Genomic DNA, 22,674 nt, shown 5'->3' on the forward strand with positions numbered 1-22,674 from the left:
GTCCTGCTGCAGTGGAGACAGAATGAATATTGTGTCTGACTCCATCATGAGCTTGGAGGACTGCATCCATACATCTCTGACATGACTCAAATCACTGATTAATAAAGTCATCTGGAATGAAGAAGAAAGCCGTGCAGGACTCCCAGAGTTCATCAAGACTCTTTGGATTCATCTTCAATGCCTCCTCCTTCATCTTACCCCAGCCATGCTTAATAATGTTCATGTCTGGTGACTGAGCTGGCCAATCCTGAAGCATCTTAACCTTCTTTGCTTTCAGGAGCTTTGATGTGGAGGCTGAAGTATGAGAAGGAGCGCTATCCTGCTGGAGAATTCGCCCTCTCCTGTAGTTTGTAATGTGAAGGGCAGCACAAATGTCTTGATACCTCAGACTGTTGATGTTGCCATCCACTCTGCAGATCCCTCGCACGCCCCCATACTGAATGTTACCCCAAACCATGATTTTTCCTTCACTAAACTTGACTGATTTTTGTGAGAATCTTGGGTCCATGCGGGTTCCAATAGGTCAGGGGTGTCCAAACTCAGTCCTGGAGGGCCGGTATCCTGGAGAGTTTAGTTCCAACCCTGATCCAACACACCTGAACAAGCTAATCAAGCTCCTACTATATATCCTAGAACGGGCAAACTCTGTCCGGGAGGGACGGTGTCCTGCACAGTTTAGCTCCAACTCTAATCAAACACACCTGCTTATAGATTTCTAGTGATCTAGAAGACACTGATTAGCATGTTCAGGTGTGTTTAATTAGTGTTGGAGCTAAACTATGCAGGACACACTGGCCCTCCACGAATGAGTTCGCCCACCCTTGTCCTAGAAACATCATGGCAGGTGTGTTGAAGCAAGTTGGAGCTAAACTCAGCAGGACACCGGCCTTCCAGGACTGAGTTTGGACACCCATGCAATAGGTCTTCTGCAGTATTTGTGAGGATTGGGATGCAGCTCAACAGATGATGATGAAAATTGACCTTCTGCCACTTTTCCAAATGATCAACTAGAAGTCGAGTTATAATGTGTTGCTCTACAACTGGGATCGACGACAAGACTTTTGTCAGGTAGTGTATATAACATATTTTCAATTAGGTTCTTTGTATTTTTAATTTTGTGGGTTAGAATAATACCAAATAATATTTGTTTCATTGATGATGATAATTTATTTAAATAATTATGTAATTAGGGTGAAGTCAGCTATAAGCCACGGTTTGATAAACATCTAATAATACCATTAAAAATGCTAAGCATGAGATCTAATGATATTTTAACATTAACACAGTTGTCTTAAATATATATGCATATTTCAAATGTGAAAAAATGCAAGTGTTTTAAAATGAAGAGAGTTTAAGTATTGACAGGTCCTTTCTTGAGCCCAACATTTAGGTAAAATGGGCCAGCTGTTCAGCTAAAATGGACCAATATTAAAAGCGAACAACACAGATATTTAAGGCTGAAATTACTGTATTTTCACCAGTAAACTGAGACTTGTCTTTAGTGGACGTAACATAAATTTATAGGCTTTGCAAAACAAATTTGAACAAATTTCCTTAAGCTATAGGCTAAACATTGTAGCTCAAAACGCAAAAACATTTGAACATTTCCTGTAGCTACCTCAGACACTATATAGTTTAGGGGGTTCACTTTAAAGAATTTTGCAAATATAATCCGTTTTCAAAGTGTGTAAAAAAGGGTTTGTGCATGTTTAGGCGTCGTGTGTGCGTGTGTGGGCGCATTTTGCTGACTTCTTTCCTTCTGTCCTTCTATAGGCATATAAACCTATTCTCACATGCTATGTAAACGTGTCTTTATGCAGCTTATTTTAGCTTCTCTCAATCTTCTTTCCATTTTTCTTCTTGATCAGATGTAAACAAGTGCGGTGTTGTTCCACAAGATGGCGGCATATGCAGCAAATTTGTTGTCACTCCAGCGGTGTGACCTTTCCTTCATACCGAGAACCTGAGCCGACTTAAACATCATTTCTCCTGCTGAATAAAGTAGAGCTCTGTCATTTAACAGAAACACACAGCTCATCTGTTCAGGTCCATAAAAACAAGCGAGTATGCGAAATAAAACGTGTTATGGATCTATCGGGGAAGAGGTGACTAGTGTATTTGTAAATGCCGGTTAAGCTATAAAAGAGCTGTGTGTGCACGAGGCATCTAATCTTGTAAAGTAGTCCGGTGTGCCAAGAGTGTAATGGTGATTTGGCTGGAATTTGAGAGATCCTATTGCTCTAACTGCCTAAACAGGGTTTCTCTGAGAAGACAGATGACCCCGAGTAAATTCATTATAGACCCGTGCGTCTCTGCGCATCAGAAAGCATGCTAAGCAAATATCTACAGAAACTGACATGACCTTGTCCTTGACATGAGCAGTCCAGATCTGCAATGATCTATTCTATTCTATTCTATTCTATTCTATTCTATTCTATTCTATTCTATTCTATTCTATTCTATTCTATTCCATTATAGGCTATTTTTTTCTATTCGATTCCGGTCGCCACAGCAGAATGAATCCCCACTCTTCTGTTCTATTCTATTCTATTCTATTCTATTCTATTCTATTCTATTCTATTCCATTCTTTTCTATTCTATTCTATTCTATTCTATTCTATTCTTACTTTGGCTTAGTCCCTGCTTTATCAGGGGTGATCATAGCAGGATGAACCACTTCTATTATGTTTTCTATTCTATTCTATTCTAATTTATTATATGCTAATTTATTCCATTCTGTTCTATTATGATTTACTTTGGTTAAGTCTCTGCTTTATCAGTGTTGTCACAGCAGGATGGACCACCTCTATTCTGTTTTCTATTCTATTCTATTCCTACTTTGGGTGTAGTCCCTGCTTTATCAGGGGTCGCCACAGCAGAACAAACCACCTCTATTCTATTCTATTCTATTCTATTCTATTCTATTCTATTCTATTCTATTCTTGCTTCGGCTTAGTGCCTGCTTTATCAGGTGTCACCACAGCAGAATTAATCATCTCACTTCTATTTTATTCTTTTGTATTGTATTGTATTGTATTGTATTCTATTCTATTCTTGTTTATTATATACTAAGTTATTCTATTCTGTTCTAATATGATGTACTTTGGTTTAGTCTCTGCTTTATCAGTGTTGTCACAGCAGAATGAACCACCTCTATTCTATTTTATTCTCACTTGGATTAGTCCATGTTTTGTCAGGGGTTGCCACAGCAGAATAAACGACCTGTATTCTATTTCATTCTCTTCTATTTTATTCTATTCTTACTTCGGTTTAGTCCCTACTTCATCAGGGGTTGTCACAGGAGAATGAACAGCCTTTATTCTGTTCTATTCTATTCTATATTTGCTTTGGTTGAGTTCCTGCTTTATAAGGGGTCATCACAGGAGAATGACACAACCACATGTATTCAATTTTATTTTATTCTATTTTATTCTTCATTCATTTTCTTTTCGGCTTAGTTCCTTAATTAATCTAGGATATCCTCAGTGGAATGAATTACTAACTTATCCAGCATATGTTTAACACAGCAAATGCCCTTAAAGCCACAACCCAACACTGGGAAACACCCACACAATCTTGAACACACTCACATACACTACAGACAATATAGCTTATTCAACTCACCTGTACCGCATATCTTTGGACTGTGGGGGAAACCGGAGCACCTGAAGGAAATCCACGTCAACACAGTGAGAACATGCAAACTCCACACAGAAATACCAACTGACCCAGCCGGGGCTCAAACTAGCAACCTTCTTGCTGTGAGGCGATTGTGCTACCCGCTGTGCCACAGTGTTGCCCTCTATTATTCTATTTTATTCTCACTTTAGTTTAGTCTCTACTTTGTCAGGGGTCGCCACAGCAGAATAAACCACCTCTATTCTATTCTATTCTATTCTATTCTATTCTCACCTTATGGCATTTGTCAACAAATAAAATGTAATTCATTCATTCATTCATTCGTTCGTTTACTCATTCATTCATTTAAAAACGAATGAACATACATTATAATGCTGGTTACCCTATTTGAACTCTGTATTTTTCAATAAATAAAATAATTCATTCATTCATTCATTCATTTAAAAATGGAATGAACATACATTATAATTCTGGTTACATCATTTGACCTTAAAGCATTTGTCAATAAATAATATATTTCATTCATTCATTTATTCATTCATTCATTCATTTAAAAATGATTGAGCATATATTATAATGCTGGTTACCCAATTTGACCTCATGGCATTTTCAATAAATAATATAATTCATTCATTCATTCTTTCAATTAAAAGGGAATGAACACACAGTATAATGCAGGTTACCCCATGTGACCTCATGGATTTTTTCAATAAATAATACATTTTATTCATTTATTCATTCATTCGTTTGTTCGTTCGTTCGTTCGTTCGTTCGTTCGTTCGTTCGTTCGTTCGTTCGTTCATTCATTCATTCATTTAAAAATGGAATGAACATACATTATAAAGCTGGTTACATCATTTGACATTATTTTATTTGTCAATAAATCATATATTTCATTTATTTATTAATTTATTCATTCATTCATTTAATAAATGATTGAGCATATATTACAATGCTGGTTACCTAATTTGACCTTATGAGAAATTTCAATAAATAATATATTTAATTAATTCATTCCTTAATTTAAAAAGGAACAAGTATACATTATAATGCTGGTGATCCTATTTGACCTTATGGCAGTTGTCAATAAATACTATATTTCATTCATTCATTCATTCATTCATGCATTCATTCACAAAGGAATTATAAAGCTGGTCACCCCATTTGACCTTATGGCAGTTGTCAATAAATACTATATTTCATTCAATCATTCATTCATTCATTCATTCATTTACAAAGGAATGAACATACATTATAAAGCTGGTTACCCCATTTGACCTTATGGCAGTTGTAAAAAAGAAAAAAAACATTTTATCTGTTTATTTATTCATTCATTCATTTAAAAGGAATGAATATAGCCTACATTATGCTGGTTACCTAATTTGACCTCCAGGCACTTGTCAATAAATAATATATTTTCTTAATTCATTAATTTATTTTTAAAAAGGAATAAGATACCTTATAATTCCAGTATATAAATGTACTTTGAATGATTAAACATCGTTTGAAATAATGAATAAATTAAAACCATCTTTGGAGGAGACCAGCGCACTAACGTTGCGTAGCCTACTAAATTTTGCATAGTAAATAATGCACTACCGGGACACTTCACTACCATCATCATCATCATCACCATCACACAGTCGCATAACGCTGGATTTATTCAACAGCTGAGGACGTGCAGCACCATCATCGTCGTCACCCGCTGGTCTGGGATCAGTCGATGCTGTGTGTGTGTGTGTGAGTGTGTGTGTGTGTGTGGCTGTGATGCAGGCATGAGTGTGTGTGTACAGGAGGTAAAGCAGCATGTGCGTGAGCTCTGCATCAGTGTGTCATTGACTCGGGCTCTGCAAGGATCTTCTGTCAGCATTGCGGTGAGTGGAGAAGTTGCCCGGGATAGTCGCTGTCCGGAGCTCACCTTTATTTATACACCGCAGTGACCGCTGTCATCCCTCCAAATTCAGCCGTTCGTGCAAAACGGTAAGTCTACGATTTATGGTGATTTCACTATGAGTAACTACGGAGTTCAGCTACAGGTCTATGCGGGATCTTCTAGGATCAGTTTTTTAACTCGACATGCACTGATGTAGTACGGAGTAACACACAGGCTACAGCAGCTACTAGGTGTACTTGCACTTTAATCCGGTTAGACTTTTTAGCATTGTGTAGCTGCTTACTTTTTATCAATGGATTAGTTCTTGGGATTTATTTAGGGTTTATAGCGATCTGACAAAAAAAAACACTGTAGTAAAAAAAAGGCTTTTAAAGTAAGTAAAGTTAACCATATGAGTGAAAATGTAATGTATTTTACAGACTTTTAAAATAAGTTTTTGGTCAGTTTTGTTAATAAAATACAGCATGCACTCTAAAAATAACTCAAGAGGTCTGTTACGACTATGTAGTTTAAAACATTATTGTTTATGTAGTTTAAAATGTTTATGTAGTTTAAAACTATGTATAAACTATGTTTATGTAGTTTAAACATGTTTATGTAGTTTAAAACATTATTGTAACTTAAAAATTCTAAAATGCTGATTAGATTAACATTTTTAAGTTGCTGGAATAATTTTATAAAGTTTAAAAAAAATAATAATAATATTGATAACCCCTATAGCAAAGTTTCTCTGGCCCAGATTTGGCCCACACCATCCGCATTTGCTTGGCCCACATGCTGCCGTAAGTTACTGTACATGACTGGACCAAGTCTGGCTTCCATACAAGAGGCGAACGTGGACCATCTGGGCCAAGTTTCAGCCAAGTTAATAACCCATAACTGGGCCTGAACTGGGCCAAATAGGTTGATGTGTCGCGACTGCAATGTTTTAATAAGCCCTTGAAGCATTTCGCTTTATGGCTGTGCTTTTTCTTGAATCAACCTGATTGATAGAATTTTTCTTAACTCAAAGTAATTTAAATGTATTTAAAAAGTGGATCAAGATAGACCCATACATTTTAACGCCTGGGCCAAATACTACTATCTGGCCCAAGTCTTGATTGCCGCCTGTAAGATGGTGCCACCTCAGCCAAACCTGGGCCATGTTTGGCCCACGTGCTGTATGCCATGCCGGATGAATGCCTGCTGTGCCAGCTTTATGCCAAATCTGTGCCAGAATTCTTTGCTACCTGGGTAACATCAATTTAAAAATGCTGCTAATTTAAAGGTAAATATATCTGTCAGGTACTTTAAAACAATATTTAACTTATAGCAACCCAAATAAATGTTTATACTGTTAATATGGGACAGTTCATGATTTTGTTTTGTAAAACAATGAAAACCTGTGGTTAAATGCAAATAACAAAATAACAAGCATGAACAGTAAACTTGAAAACAAACAAAAAATGAAACAATTTCAGCTACTTAATTTATTTGAGGTTCTATACTTGAAAACATATATGTAATTAAGTACATAACACTGGATTGTTTTCAATTTTAATTAAAAAACTAATTGAAAAAAAACTTATTTTTTTGAGTACTCGACTTAAAAAAAATTTGCCATGTAAAACTGCCTCTGATTGAAGAGGAAAAGATTTGGCTAAAGTAATAAAGTTTGTTGTCTGAGCTTCATTTTGTTAGATGTTGTCGTAACTTGTATATATAATATAATATATACAGTTGAAGTCAGAATTATTAGCCCCCTTTAGATTGTTTTTTCTTTTTTAAATATTTCCCTAATGATGTTTAACAGAGCAAGGACATTTTCACAGTATGTCTGATAATATTTTTTCTTCTAGAGAAAGTCTTATTTGTTTTATTTCGGCTAGAATAAAAGCAGTTTTTAATTTTTTAAAAAACAATTTTGGGACAAAATTATTAGCCCCTTTAAGCTAATTTTATTTGATAGTCTACAGAACAAACCATCGTTATACAATAACTTGCCTAATTACCCTAACCTGCCTAGTTAACCTAATTAACTTAAGCATTTAAATGTCACTTTAAGCTAAATAAAAGGCCAATAATTCTATAATTATTAGTTCTTAATAATAATTAATAATTATAACAACAATAATAATAATAATAACAGTTATTATTATTATTATTATTAATAATAATAATAATACTTAATAATAATAATAATAATAATAATTAATAATAATAATTCTCACTTCAACTCTATATTATGTTGATTGTGTTCATTGTTTACATAAAAAATATTCTGCAAGTGGATCATACAAATAACTTTCATAGCTTTGATTTACATGACAAAAAAAAGAGTAAAAATAAATATAAATTTCACTCTGAGCCTGGTTGGATCACAAAATTAGTCATATGTTGCACATTTATATTATGTTGGTATTTATATCTTTAGGCAAAAGTCTAAAATGCATTGTAGATCAACATTTCTTTTATGGCAAAAATTTTTACAATATTGAGCAAAGGTCATAGACACGATAGCTCACAGCAAGAAGGCTGTAGCAGTTGGCATTTCAGTGTGGTGTTTGTATGTTCCCCCCGAGTTCACATGGGTTTCCTCCAGGTGCTTTCCCCCACAGTGTGCGCTATAGAGGAACTGAATAAACTAAATTGGCTGTCGTGTATGTGTGTGAATGAGTGTGTATGGATGTTTCCCAGTACTGGGTTGCGGCTGAAACGGCATCCGCTGCGTAAAACATATGCCAGAATAGTAGTTGGTTCATTCCGCTGTGGTGACCCCTCAACAGAAAGACTGTTGTGTAAAATCTGGCCGGAAGTTGTTTTCATTTCTCTCACGCTTCTCTCCGTCCCTGTCACAGGTCGAGGGGAATATCTTGCACACAAACGCAGGGGATGTGTCCATTTTAAAGTGGAGATCTCCAGCTCTTAAGGAGACATGGGACTTGGACAGTCCAGGAGGACGTCGGTTAGCGATGAAGACCCAGCCGAGGGTGAGTGAGAGTGCTTTCAGAAACACAAACAATGTGTGTTCCAGCTTTGATTGCGCAAGTTTAAAACACTCTTATAAATGAATCCACATTAGCTGAATTTTTATTTAACAACCAAATAGGGCTGCACAATATATCGATATCGCAAAGTACACACTAAAAAAATCTGTATAATAACAGTATTTTCAGATTTATGTTTTTTTATGTTTGTTTATGCTTTTGAATTGCGTCATGGGACCTTAATCTTTCTTTCAACAATGTTTAACCTTAAAAAGTTGGAAAAAGTTACTAGTTACTTAGTTACTAACTAAGTTATTAACGTTTTTAATGGTTTAAATAAGCAATATCACACGAGTAGCAGTGCAATATGGCTGTATATCAGCACTGGTGGAAGGTGTGTGTTGACACGAGGCCACCAGTGCTGATATACAGCCAAATCGCACTGCTACGAGTGTGATACTGCGTTTATACAACAGTTCGACGGCACAATTGTGTATATAAATAAGAAAATCAAACACAGAGAGACTAAAAACCCTTTTTTAATTGGAACTACTTTCTTATACGCCATTCATTCACATTTGCAGCTGGCTTCAGAACAGCAGAAGTCGTTACTAATTCCCCAACGTCACTTTAGAGCTAGTGTTTGAATGACTCTATAGCGTAATGTCTAAAGCAGGGGTCACCAATATCGGTCTTAGGCTTTAGCTCCAACTTGCCTCAACACACCTGCCTGGTTGTTTCAAGTATACCTAGCAAGACCTTGTTTAGCTTGTTCAGGTGTGTTTGATTAGGGTTGGAGCTAAAATCTGCAGGACACCGGTCCTTCAGGAACAAGTTTGGTGACCCTTGGTGTAAAACAGGGTTTTTCAAAGTCTAAGACAGCGGGCCTCCCTTTTGACACAACTTATCCATTGGCGCCCCCCTCCTCCCAAACACGCACGCACACACGCACGCATACGCACACAAACACACACAAAGTTCTGGAGGTTTTCCTGCTTCCTCATCATGCTTGGTTTCAAGGTGTCGCCGAAGTGCTGTCATTAGCCAAAATATCTTGTCAAACCACACATAAAGGTCGTGGTTCATCAGCTGGTCCTGTCCACGTAAATCCTAAACTCAAATACTGATCATCATATCGTCGTCTTTTGGGTTTTAGCTTTGAACTTGAACGCTTTAAATCGGGGGGTCTCCGATCCATTGTATTAGCAGCATAGACTGTAAATTAGCAGGCATATACCTGTATTGGCGGGCTTGCCAAACAGAAGCAAATTCACAGCTATGACCTTCTGGGTAAAAAAGGTTTTCTTATTTTTGACGTATTATTTTTTTTAGCTTTGTTTAATTAAAACGTTTAAAAATAATAAAAAATACATATAATAATTAAACTTAATAATATATTTTTATTATATAATATTTTTTCCCGCGCCTCCCCTGACATGCTCAGGCGCATCCCAGGGGAGGCGCGCCTCACACTTTAAAAAACCGCTGGTGTAAAATAATGACAAAGGAGCTCATTTTGCTCACACTTTTAGATTATAAAGGGTGAACGTGACATGAAATGCCATCCATCAACAGAGATATCTTCTTACTGTGTTACAGTCTACAGTATTTCTCTGTTGCAATCGGCATATGACAATAATTAATCCTGAAAAAAGCAGCACAATCACTACCAGACTGCTGTTGTGTTTGTGATAAGGAAAAACGCTTAACACAAGACACAAATTCCTGATATGTGAGCAAATCTGTGTAAATTCAGCACTACAACATACAAAAGAGAGAGATCGACTTAGAATATCACTTACCAGCATACCTGCCAACATGTCTCTGAAAAGAGGACCGGGGGGAGGGGTTGTTCGGGGGTGAGGTCTCATTTGAGAACCGGGATAGGATGCAGCGGGTTTTGAGCGGCCGCTGCGATCGGGTACTGCACCAAAGACTGTACCAAAAAGGGTGGTGGCTGAAATTACGGGAGTTTTACCGGAAGAAATAAAAAACAGGAGGGTTGCCGGAGATTGGTCTGAAATATGGGATTCTCCCAGGAAAAACGGGAGTGTTGGCAGGTATGAAAAACAAAGTTTGTTTTTGAACAGAAAAACTTCTGTAAATATAAAAATTATTAATAATTAAAAAGCAAAACAAGTGTTGTAAATATTATATTCACCGGTTTCCCTCACAGTCCAAACACATGTGCTATAGGGGAATTGAGTAAGCTAAATTGGCTGTTGTGTATGAGTGTGAATGCAAGAGTGTATGGGTGTTTCCCTTTACTGGGTTGCAGCTGGAAGGACATCCGCTGTGTAAAACGTATGCTGGATAAGTTGACGGTTCATTCCGCTGCGGTGGTGATAAATAAAGGGACTAAGCTGAAAAAAAAATGAATGAATGAGTGATTGAATGAGAGTACGTATGCATAAAACATAATAAACCTATTACGAGCTTAAATTAATACAATTTAAGAAAGATACAAATGACATAAACAGTGCAGAAATTAAATAATCAAATGTAAAATATCACTTCATACAGTAGTCAACATTTAAAGTGCATCAAAACCTTTCAAAACTGTAGTTTTTGCTGCATAAATAATTAAATACAGTACAATTAATGTTTCTTAAAGCTACAAATTTGACAATTTCTTGTGCCCAAATGCTTTAAATTCGCTTTAAATATTACACGCTCACAGGACTTAAAAAACATTCTCTCTTTTAGAGTTAAACCTTGCGTGAAACTGTGATTTCTGGTTAACTATATTCAGTGGGGTGCTCTGGTTCCCCCCACAGTCCAAACACATAGGTGAATTGAATAAGCTAAATTGGCTGTTGTGTATGTGTGTGAATGCAAGAGTGTATGGGTGTTTCCCAGTACTGGGTTGCAGCTGGAAGGAGATCCGTGGTGTAAAACATATGCTGGATAAGTTGCCGGTTCATTCCGCTGTGGTGGCCCCTGATAAATAAAGGGACTGAGCCGAAAAGAAAATGAATAAATGAGTGATTGAATGAGAGTGCGTATGCATAAAACATAACAAACTAATTGCAAGCTTAAGTTAATACAATTTAAGAAAGATACAAATGAAATAAACAGTGCAGAAATTAAATAATCAAATGTAAAATATCACTTCATACAGTAGTCAACATTTTAAAGTGCATTAAAACCTTTCAAAACTGTAGTTTTTGCTGCATAAATAATTAAATACAGTACAATTAATGTTTCTTAAAGCTACAAATTTGACAATTTCTTGTGCCCAAATGCTTTAAATTCGCTTTAAATAGTACACGCTCACTGGACTTAAAAAACATTCTCTCTTTTAGAGTTAAACCTTGCGTGAAACTGTGATTTCTGGTTAATTATAATCCTTGGGGTGCTCTGGTTTCCCCCACAGACTAAACACATGTGCTATAGGGGAATTGAGTAAGCTAAATTGGCTGTTGTGTATGTGTGTGAATGAGAGTGTATGGGTGTTTCCCAGTACTGGGTTGCAGCTGGAAGGACATCCGCTGTGTAAAACTTATGCTGGATAAGTTGGCGGTTCATTCCGCTGTGGTGGCCCCTGATGAATAAAGGGACTGAGCCGAAAAGAAAATGAATGAATGAATGAATGAATGAATGAATGAGTGATTGAATGAGAGTGCGTATGCATAAAACATAAACTAATTACGAGCTTAAGTTAATACAATTTAAGAAAGATACAAATGAAATAAACAGTGCAGAAATTAAATAATCTAATGTAAAATATCACTTCATACAGTAGTCAACATTTAAAGTGCATTAAAACCTTTCAAAACTGCAGTTTTTGCTGCATAAATAATTAAATACAGTACAATTAATGTTTCCTAAAGCTACAAATTTGACAATTTCTTGTGCCCAAATGCTTTAAATTCACTTTAAATAGTACACGCTCACTGGACTTAAAAAACATTCTCTCTTTTAGAGTTAAAACCTTACATGAAACTGTGATTTCTGGTTAATTATAATTCGTGGGGTGCTCTGGTTCCCCCCACCGTCCAAACACATGTGCTATAGGTGTAACACAGGGAGTGACACAGACAACTGAAGTTTGGACCCACTTGCAGGTTTATTCGGAGGCAGGAAAGCAATGGTTAACACAGGTGCAAACAGATGTATAAAGGCAGTCCAGAATCGTAGTCAAAAGTATCAGGCGAGAGGTCAAAAGGCAGGCGGCAGACAGCGACAAAATGGCTAACAAGGCTAAGGTCAAAACACGGGAAAACAAGACAAGGATAACGCGTTGTACTGTCGCTTTACAGATGAACAAGACTCGCCAATGGGAGTGAGTGTGTGTGCTGCTTAAATAGTGTGTGTAGTCAGTCTTTGGCAATCCTCAGGTGGTGCGAGTGTAATCAGTCAGAATGAGGAAGCATGTGTGTTTGTGAGCGGAGTGCATGTATGAAAATGTAGTCCAGAAATGGCGGATTTGTAGTCCATGGTTATTGTGAATGACATCCATCGACCTTAGGAGTTACGATTGCTGGTGATTGGTGGGGAATTGAGTAAGCTAAATTGTCCGTGGTGTATGTGTGTGAATGAGAGTGTATGGGTGTTACCCAGTGCTGGGTTGCAGCTGGAAGGACATCCGCCGTGTAAAACTTATGCTGGATAAGTTGGCGGTTCATTCCGCTGTGGTGGCCCCTGAATAATAAAGGGACTGAGCCGAAAAGAAAATGAATGAATGATTGAATGTGACTATAGCAGGTTGGCACAATGCGTTGTCGGTGTTGAAATGATATATTGTGCAGCTCTACACAGCAGTACTGTAAAAGCTGTACACCTTCTACCACTCCGCAAGTCAAACAACAGCTTTTTGTGCGAGAAAAAGACTTTAAAGACAGAATTTTCGCAGGCTAAACCAATGAACCGGAGCTGAAGCTGTTGACTGCAGAAAGTCGTTTGCTGAGCTTCTCATAAATCTGTCTTTGGAGTTAGCTCTAAAAATTTACAACCCAGATTCCAATACACCTGTGTGTGTGTGTGTGTGTGTGAGAGAGAGTGTGTGTGCGTGTGTGTGTGTGTGTGTGTGTGTGTGTGTGTGTGTGTGTGTGTGTGTGTGTGTGTGTGTGTGTGTGTGTGTTTGCGAGTCAAAGAAAGAGATGGGCCATCAGGTATACAAATAGCCGATTGGCCCATTTTGTAAGGTGATTGTGTAAGTGTGTATGCAGCCTTGCAGGCAATTAGCACAAGAGCAAACAACTATTAAACTGGATTTTTCACAAGTCATGAACAAAGTTATCGTCTGTAGGAAATTCACACAGATGGTGTGGAGGTGTTTTGGTGACTTTATTCCAACATAAATCTGTAAGCACGTGGCACGGTGGCTCTGTGGTTAGCACTGTCGCTGTCGCCTCACAGCAAGAAGGTCGCTGGTTTAAGTCCTGGCTGGGGGTGCGTTTCCCAAACAACATCGTAACTCTTAGCTGAGCTATCATAGTACGATGCGTTGGTTGGGAAAAGAACAATGTACTGACGAGTGTTTCCCCAAATCCCTAGTTTCCCTGTCGCAAATCCATCACTTGAACCACGATAGTCATAACGTTAAACGCCCATAATGACGCTCTAAACAGGGCGAAGTTACTACTTCTTTAGAGAAGAACCATTCATTTCTTTGTGCAAATTATACTGTTTTAAATAAACTCGCATTTAAAATAAAATCCAATAATAGTTTTGGTAAAAACATGCACTCGCTTTCCATATTAACTGAAATGTATGTAAACGGCACATATAGGGCCTGTGTTTCCTTTACAGATATTGTTGAGAACATTTCAGATTTTATTCTAAAACATAAAATCACTTACAAAAGCTAACACGTATTCTAATAGCACACATAAATCATAGAAATAAATAAATAATGAGGCTTTTTATTAAGAAATTAAATTTATTATTTATTATTTATTAGGAAATGAAAAAAATCATACTTTTATAAAAATATTAATAATATTAAATATGACGATGATGATGATAATAATAATAATAATAATAATAATTATTATTATTATTATTATTATTATTATTATCATCATCATTGTTATTATTATCATTATTATTATTATTATTATCATTATTATTATGATCATAATTATTATATTTATCATTATTAATAATATTATTATTATTATTATTATTGTTATTATTATCATTATTAATATTATTATTATCATTATTGTTATTATTATTATTATTATTATTATTATTATTGTTATTATTATTATTGTTATTATTATCATTATTATTATTATTATCATTATTATTATTATTGTTATTTTATTATTATTATTATTATTATTATTATTATTATTATTATCATCATCATCATTATTATTATTATTTTCTTCATCATTATTAATATTATTATTATTATTATTATCTTTATCATTATTAATATTATTATTATTGTTGTTGTTGTTGTTGTTATTTTTATTATTATTATTATTATTATTATTATTATTATTATCTTAATCATTATAAAAATATTATTAATATTGTTGTTGTTATTATTATCATTATTATTATTATCATCATTATTATTATTATTATTATTATTATTATCATCTTTATCATTATTGTTATTATTATTATTATTGTATTATTATTATTGTTATTATAATAATTATTATTATTATTATTATCTTTATTATTATTATTATTTTTATTGTTATTATTATTATTATTATTATTATTATTATTGTCTTTATCATTATTAATATTATTATTATTGTTATTATTATTAGCATTATTAGCATTATTATTAATATAATTATTATTATTATTATCTTTATCATTATTAATATTATAATTATTATTATTGTGTTCGTTGACACGATGGAATGACAGAACTTGCAACCTTAGTTGGCTAACGATGGTTTAGAGAAATGCACCCCAGGTCAGCAGGCATTTCTGTGAGGAGTTTGCATGTTCTGCCCGTGTTTCTGTGGGTGCTTCGGTTTCCCTCACAGTCCAAACACATGCGCTATAGGGCAATTGAATGAACTAAATTGACTGCAGTGTATAAGTGTGTGTATGAATAAGTGTGTGGGTATTTCCCAATACTGGAAGAGCATCCGCTGCATAAAACAGATGCTGGAATAGTTGGCGGCAAAGCAATCCACTGTGGCGACCTCTGAAATGGAGATTAAGCCGAAGGAAAATGAATGAATGAATGAGTATGAGATTGTTTGGTACTTAAATACACTCAATCCTTGGTTTGTTATTCACAATAGGGTAAGGATTTTCTCTTCAAAGATAAATGAGCACTTACTATTTAGGGCATGCTTATGACCCCTCTGGAAGTCACTGTGAAAAAAGGGTGTCAGCGTTCTCTAAGTGGCTGTCCTACATCGTTTGCCCACTATCATTAGTTCAGCCATTCTGGAGATATGGGACAAAACAAACCCCTCAAATGTACCTTTCACTTTTTAAAAGAGCGCAGTTTATCAACATAAATTACATTATTTATTAATTCATTCATTTTCCTTCGGATCAGTCTCTATTTCAGTGGTCGCCACTGCAGAATGAACCGCCAACTAATCCAGCATATCTTTTACGCAGCTTATGCCTATCCAGCTGCAACCCTTCTACTCCTCCTCCTTTCCTAGATGAATGGCCCAGTGGTTGCACTGTTGTGTGGAGTTCCCTGGTTTTCTCTCACAGTTTAAAAACATGCAACCTAAGTTAATTGAATAATCCAAATTGGCACCATAGACTTGCTCCTATAAGTAGTTATCTCTTAAAAGCTTTCACTATCTGTTCATTAGCTACTACAGCAGGGGAGTTCTCGAGATCTCCCTGAGCTCAAACTCCCCTCTCGCCTTGCAAACCTGAGGGAGCCCCAGGCTCGGGGATTTTATGAGCTCAGGGCTCTCTCCCGGGACAGCATGCCAAACTTTTAGATTTTATTGCCGGCCCTTGATCAGCCATCGGGTATTGACCATCAAACTGTAATTGCTGCTGACAGCATAGATTAGACTGCTTCACTCTGCAGTTTCAGACAGCAGAACTGTGAGTGCCGAGAGACGGGACGGGGTTCATTCACAGGTCAGACGATGAGTTTGGCTCCGATAGATGAGGAGTGAGATTATGCTTGGAGTCAGCTAAAACTTCTTATGGTATAACCTAAACACATCATGCATTAATTCTGCAGACTGTATAGCTGTTTAAATCGGCTGTCAGCTTGTTTATTTACCGTTCACCAGTGGAGTAATTGTCCTTTGGGAACTAACTAGATATGTACAGTGTTTATTATAGTGAAACAAACTGTTGTGTCTGTCATTTAAAATGCATGTTCATATTGGATTATGTAATTATGTTGTTTACTATATAAAATTATGGTTTTAATCAATTTGACTTCAAACGAATCATTTTTACTTTAAATCAACAGTTTTCATGTCACGTGATCACTTGACATCACACCTGCTAAAAATGTAGATTTTGTTTATAGGGAAACTAAGAAGAAAAATATTAAAAAAACAAATAAATAAACTTTACATTGATTTTTTTAGTTGAAGAAGAATAAAAAATAAATAAATTGTATTGTAATTGAGCAGAATACGTATTTTGATGAATATTAAATCACATTTTTTTCAGGTTCAATTGAGTCAAGTTTAATTTGAGAAACAAATTATTAAACTTTGGTGTGATTTTAAATTGTGTTTCTTCAGTTAGTGTAACTAAGTTAGTGTAACTTTAGTTAGTGTACCTTCTGCTAGTGTAACTTCAGTTAGTGTAACTTCAGCTAGTGGTACTTCAGTTAGTGTAATATTAGCTAGTGTTACTTCAGCTAGTGTAACTTCAGCTAGTGTAATATTAGCTAGTGTAACTTCAGCTAGTGTTACTTCAGTTAGTGTAACTTCAGCTAGTTTTACTGCAGTTAGTGTAACTTCAGTTAATGTAACTTCAGCTAGTGTAACTTCAGCTAGTGTAACCTCAGCTAGTGTAACCTCAGTTAGTGTTACTTCAGCTAGTGTAACTTTACTGTAACTTCAGCTAGTGTAACTTCAGCTTTTGTAACCTCAGCTAGTGTAACTTCAGCTAGTGTAACTTCAGTTGGTGTAACTTCAGCTAGTGTAACCTCAGCTAGTGTAACTTCAGCTAGTGTAACTTCAGTTAGAAGGTGTAATATAAAACTAATTGTAATATATGAAACCCTGATCCATTTGCTCGTGATTATTGAGCAAGCTCATTTACGACATACAAAAAGTGAACTGAATGAGGAGGCATGTAGAGATAACGCAAACGCTAAATCAAATAATTTTTGCATGTCAAAGTCATATTTATGTGTATAAAATATATTTTCCCAACAATAAAATTGTGGCTAGTGAAAATGGCGAGTGGCTAGTAATTTTGGAAAACTATGCTAATGTAACTTCAGCTAGTGTAACCTCAGCTAGTGTAACTTCAGCTAGTGTAACTTCAGCCAGTGTAACTTCAGCTAGTGTAACTTCAGCTAGTGTAACTACAGCTAGTTTAACTTCAGTTAGTGTAACTTCAGCTAGTGTAACTTCAGTTAGTGTAACTTAAGCTAGTGTAACTTCAGTTAGCGTAACTTCAGCTAGTGTAACTTCAGTTAGTGTAACTTCAGCTAGTGTAACTTTAGCTAATGTAACTTCACCTAATGTAACTTCAGCTAGTGTAACCTCAGCTAGTGTAACTTCAGCTAGTGTAACTTCAGCTAGTGTAACTTCAGTTAGTGTAACTTCAGTTAGTGTAACTTCAGTTAGTGTTACTTCAGTTAGTGTAACTTCAGCTAGTGTAACTTCAGTTAGTGTAACTTCAGTTAGTGTAACTTCAGCTAGTGTAACTTCAGCTAGTGTAACCTCAGTTAGTGTAACTTCAGCTAGTGTAACTTCAGTTAGTGTAACTTCAGTTAGTGTAACTTCAGTTAGTGTTACTTCAGTTAGTGTTACTTCAGTTAGTGTAACTTCAGCTAGTGTAACTTCAGTTAGTGTAACTTCAGCTAGTGTAACTTCAGCTAGTGTAACCTCAGCTAGTGTAACTTCAGTTAGTGTTACTTCAGTTAGTGTAACTTCAGCTAGTGTAACTTTAGCTAATGTAACTTCAGCTAATGTAACTTCAGCTAGTGTAACCTCAGCTAGTGTAACTTCAGCTAGTGTAACTTCAGCTAGTGTAACTTCAGTTAGTGTAACTTCAGCTAGTGTAACTTCAGTTAGTGTAACTTCAGTTAGTGTAACTTCAGCTAGTGTCACTTCAGCTAGTGTTACTTTAGCTAGTGTTACTTCAGCTAGTGTAACTTCAGCTAGTGTCACTTTAGCTAGTGTTACTTTAGCTAGTGTTACTTCAGCTAGTGTTACTTCAGCTAGTGTAACTTTGGTTAGTATAATATTAGCTAGGGTTACTTCAGTTAGTGTAACTTCAGCTAGTGTAACTTCAGTTAGTGTAACTGCAGTTAGTGTTACTTCAGCTAGTGTAACTTCAGCTAGTGTAACCTCAGCTAGTGTAACTTCAGCTAGTGTAACTTCAGTTAGTGTAACTGCAGTTAGTGTAATTTCAGCTAGTGTAACTTCAGCTAGTGTAACCTCAGCTAGTGTAACTTCAGCTAGTGTAACTTCAGTTAGTGTAACTGCAGTTAGTGTAATTTCAGTTAGTGTAACTTCAGCTAGTGTAACTTCAGTTAGTGTAACTGCAGTTAGTGTAATTTCAGTTAGTGTAACTTCAGCTAGTGTAACTTCAGTTAGTGTAACTGCAGTTAGTGTAATTTCAGTTAGTGTAACTTCAGCTAGTGTAACTTCAGCTAGTGTAACTTCAGTTAGTGTAACTGCAGTTAGTGTAATTTCAGCTAGTGTAACCTCAGCTAGTGTAACTTCAGTTAGTGTAACTGCAGTTAGTGTTACTTCAGCTAGTGTAACTTCAGTTAGTGTAACTGCAGTTAGTGTAATTTCAGCTAGTGTAACCTCAGCTAGTGTAACTTCAGTTAGTGTAACTGCAGTTAGTGTAATTTCAGCTAGTGTAACTTCAGCTTGTGTAACTTCAGTTGTTGTAACTTCAGCTAGTGTAACTGCAGTTAGTGTTACTTCAGCTAGTGTTACTTCAGTTAGTGTAACTTCAGCTAGTGTAACTGCAGTTAGTATTACTTCAGCTAGTGTTACTTTAGCTAGTGTAACCTCAGCTAGTGTAACTTCAGTTAGTGTAACTTCAGCTAGTGCAGCTTCAGCTAGTGTAACTTCAGTTAGTGTAACTTCAGCTAGTGCAGCTTCAGCTAGTGTAACTTCAGTTAGTGTAACTTCTGTTAGTGTAACTTCAGGCAGTGTAACTTCAGGCAGTGTTACTTTAGCTAGTGAAACTTTCAATTGTACTAAACAGTGACCTTAAAATTAAGAAAGTGTATGTTTTCTCATCTTGATTTCTGCTCAGATTTTCATTGCGTGGACAAAAACCACGGATACATTTTAAAATGTGTTTTGTGTCTGTATGCGCGCATGTTCTGCAGAGCAAATTAACATTGATACTAATTGTTATCTCAATGTAAAATATTATGCACTAACACAGCCTATATATGTTGTGTTTTGTCTCTCCACAGTCAATTTTGACCACTTTCAGATTTTGAGAGCCATCGGCAAAGGCAGTTTTGGGAAGGTAAGTTCTGCTTTGTATTTATAACCTACATGAAACAAATAATAATGTAATTGAATGTAAATACTGTACTGTACTAAAGTACATGAATTAATCTACCGTGATAGAACTATAGTTTCTATAGTAACACAACAACTATGATAATATAAACAAATGATTCAACAATACACCACAGTTTAATGTTGTACAAAGTAAATTATACCAGTTTTACCACAGGAATTACCCTATAGCGTATGTGTTTAGACTGTGGGGGAAACCGGAGCACACAGTGGTTAGCATGATCGCCTCTCATTTAAAATGTCACTTTTTTTTCTGTGTGGAGTTTGCATGTTCTCCCTGTGTTGGTGTGGGTTTCCTCTGGGTGCTTCGGTTTACCCTACAGTCCAAAGACATGTGGTATGGGTGATTGAATAAGCTAAATTGGCCATAGTGAATGAGTGTGTGTGTGAAAGAGTGTGTATTGGTGTTTCCCAGTGTTGGGTTGCGGCTGGAAGGCCATTCGCTGCGTAAAACATATCCTGGATAAGTTGGCGGTTCATTCCACTGTGGTGACCCCAGATTAATAAAAGACTCAGCGAAAAGAAAATGAATGAGTGAATGAATGAAAATGGATTCCAGATCTTTCCTTTATATTTAGTCTTGTCAGAAATATATCACTTATACTTTTATTTCCCCTTCAGGTTTGCATTGTTCAGAAAAAGGACACCAAGAAAATGTACGCCATGAAGTATATGAACAAACTTAAATGCGTGGAGCGCAATGAGGTGCGCAATGTCTTCAAAGAGCTCCAGATCATGCAGAACCTGGAGCATCCTTTCCTGGTCAACTTCTGGTGAGCTTCTTCTAGTCAATATATGATGCATTAGTAACAGGGCTTTACATTAACACCCAAATGCGGGTAGATTTCGGCGGACAGACAGACACTGCCACTAGCCACTTTGGCTGGTTGAAAATAATTTTCCCAGATAATAATTCTTAAAAGCAGGGTTCAACAATAAGGATGGTCCAATATGCATGCACAGGCGATCGAGAAGCAACACGACTGACAAAAATAATTGCGTTCGCAACTTCGCGCGAGCAAAGCAGGTGAATACCGGATGAGAGGATAATCACTCGCGCTAACAGCTGAGGTGATACGCGCGACTGTTTATAGCGCGTGCGCGCTCCAGTTTCCTTTTGCGAAGCAACTGTGTCTAGAAACACAACTGATGCGACCGATTCTCTTTCAATTAGACTGGACAAAAAGGGAGGAACATGCACCTACAGGCTACAGTCTTGCTGCTTTCCAGAGTTCCAGAGTTGACTTATTGTGAGCAGCGCCAGTTGCTTTCGGTTTAACCAATCTTTGAAAAGATAATTTATGGGTCTATCATTAACCATGCGTGTGTGATCATCCTTTCATTATCACACAGTATGTTTTTTACCCGCTTTCTTTTGCATTAACATGGTTTAATTATCATTTTTGTACAATAACATTGCTTTAATGGGAGAATAACTCCCCATTTATGTGTAGTTAACTGGTGATCTGGGTCCGTTAGCCAGGACATATGACTGTGCATATGTTTTGTTAAATAAAAAGTGTAGTATTCAGCTATATTTTGCATGTTTTCACACATTTAAAACGTGTGGCTAAGAAATAATTAACTGTTTATTTTTGGTGTGGTCAGAGATAAATTGGGTAAATCCTTAATTTTGAGCTCTGAAAATTATAAAAACTAATTGTAATATATGAAACCCTGATCCATTTGCTCATGATTATTGAGCAAGCTTATTTACGACATACAAAAAGTGAACTGAATGAGGAGGCATGTAGAGATAACGCAAACGCTAAATCAAATCATTTTTGCATGTCAAAGTCATATTTATGTGTATAAAATATATCTTCCCAACAATAAAATTGTGGCTAGTGAAAATGGCGAGTGGCTAGTAATTTTGGAAAACTATTAGCCACATTGGCTGGTGGTCAAAAAAGTTAATGTTAAGCCCTGATTAGTAGCCTGGTGTTCATCCTAATGTGAAGCTAATCTTTTAAAAGTTTGCAAGCAAGCAAGTTAGGTGTGTTTCTATCAAAGTGTTCGAGCAGCTGACTGTAGTATTGGCAACCTAGCAACCAACAGTAAACAAGGCAAGCATAATGCAGACAGCTGATTGGCCAGAGCCTATGTAGGATATCTGAAGCATGCTTTCTTTGTGTACGCTTATGTCACTATTTTAAAATGTGGGAAGAAGTATGGGATCAGCAGTGTAAACATTGCAACAGCATGCTGTGCACTACAAACCTCCAGCTGTTGCCGAGATTTCAAAACGCAGATATGGTGTAAACATCACTTTAACATCATTTAGTTAAGTTTAATTTAATCACATAATTGAATATTAGGCATCAAACAACATCACAATCTCTTTAAGAGTAATACGCTGAAGTGTCCTAGGCTTTAGTTCATGGCAGCAGGTAAACATCGGTGAAGTGTGGTGAACTGATGACCCTCACGGCCTATCACAGTAACTTCTGTTGAGCACTGGTGAATACAATGGCAAATCAGCAGTGTCTACATTACATCAGCAGCTTACATTACTTAAGCATCA

The 22,674-nt window shown here is 36.2% G+C and overlaps 1 protein-coding gene across 2 annotated transcripts in view; it reads left to right on the top strand.

Moving 5' to 3' along the window:
- The first annotated feature begins 5,460 nt into the window (after nucleotides 1-5,460).
- stk32a (serine/threonine kinase 32A) overlaps nucleotides 5,461-22,674 on the top strand; it is a 73,949-nt gene continuing 56,735 nt past the window's right edge. For both annotated transcript variants that reach the window (XM_087301947.1, XM_087301948.1), the window contains exons 1-4: nucleotides 5,461-5,619; nucleotides 8,371-8,502; nucleotides 20,039-20,094; nucleotides 20,772-20,923. In XM_087301947.1, coding sequence (XP_087158073.1) covers nucleotides 8,448-8,502; nucleotides 20,039-20,094; nucleotides 20,772-20,923 — 263 coding nt within the window. In that variant the 5' untranslated portion in view covers nucleotides 5,461-5,619; nucleotides 8,371-8,447. The remainder of the gene's footprint in view (nucleotides 5,620-8,370; nucleotides 8,503-20,038; nucleotides 20,095-20,771; nucleotides 20,924-22,674) is intronic.

This window comes from Danio rerio, chromosome 21 (assembly GCF_052040795.2).
Source record: "Danio rerio strain M-AB ecotype USA chromosome 21, GRCz13ab, whole genome shotgun sequence".
Classification (NCBI taxonomy): domain Eukaryota; kingdom Metazoa; phylum Chordata; class Actinopteri; order Cypriniformes; family Danionidae; genus Danio; species Danio rerio.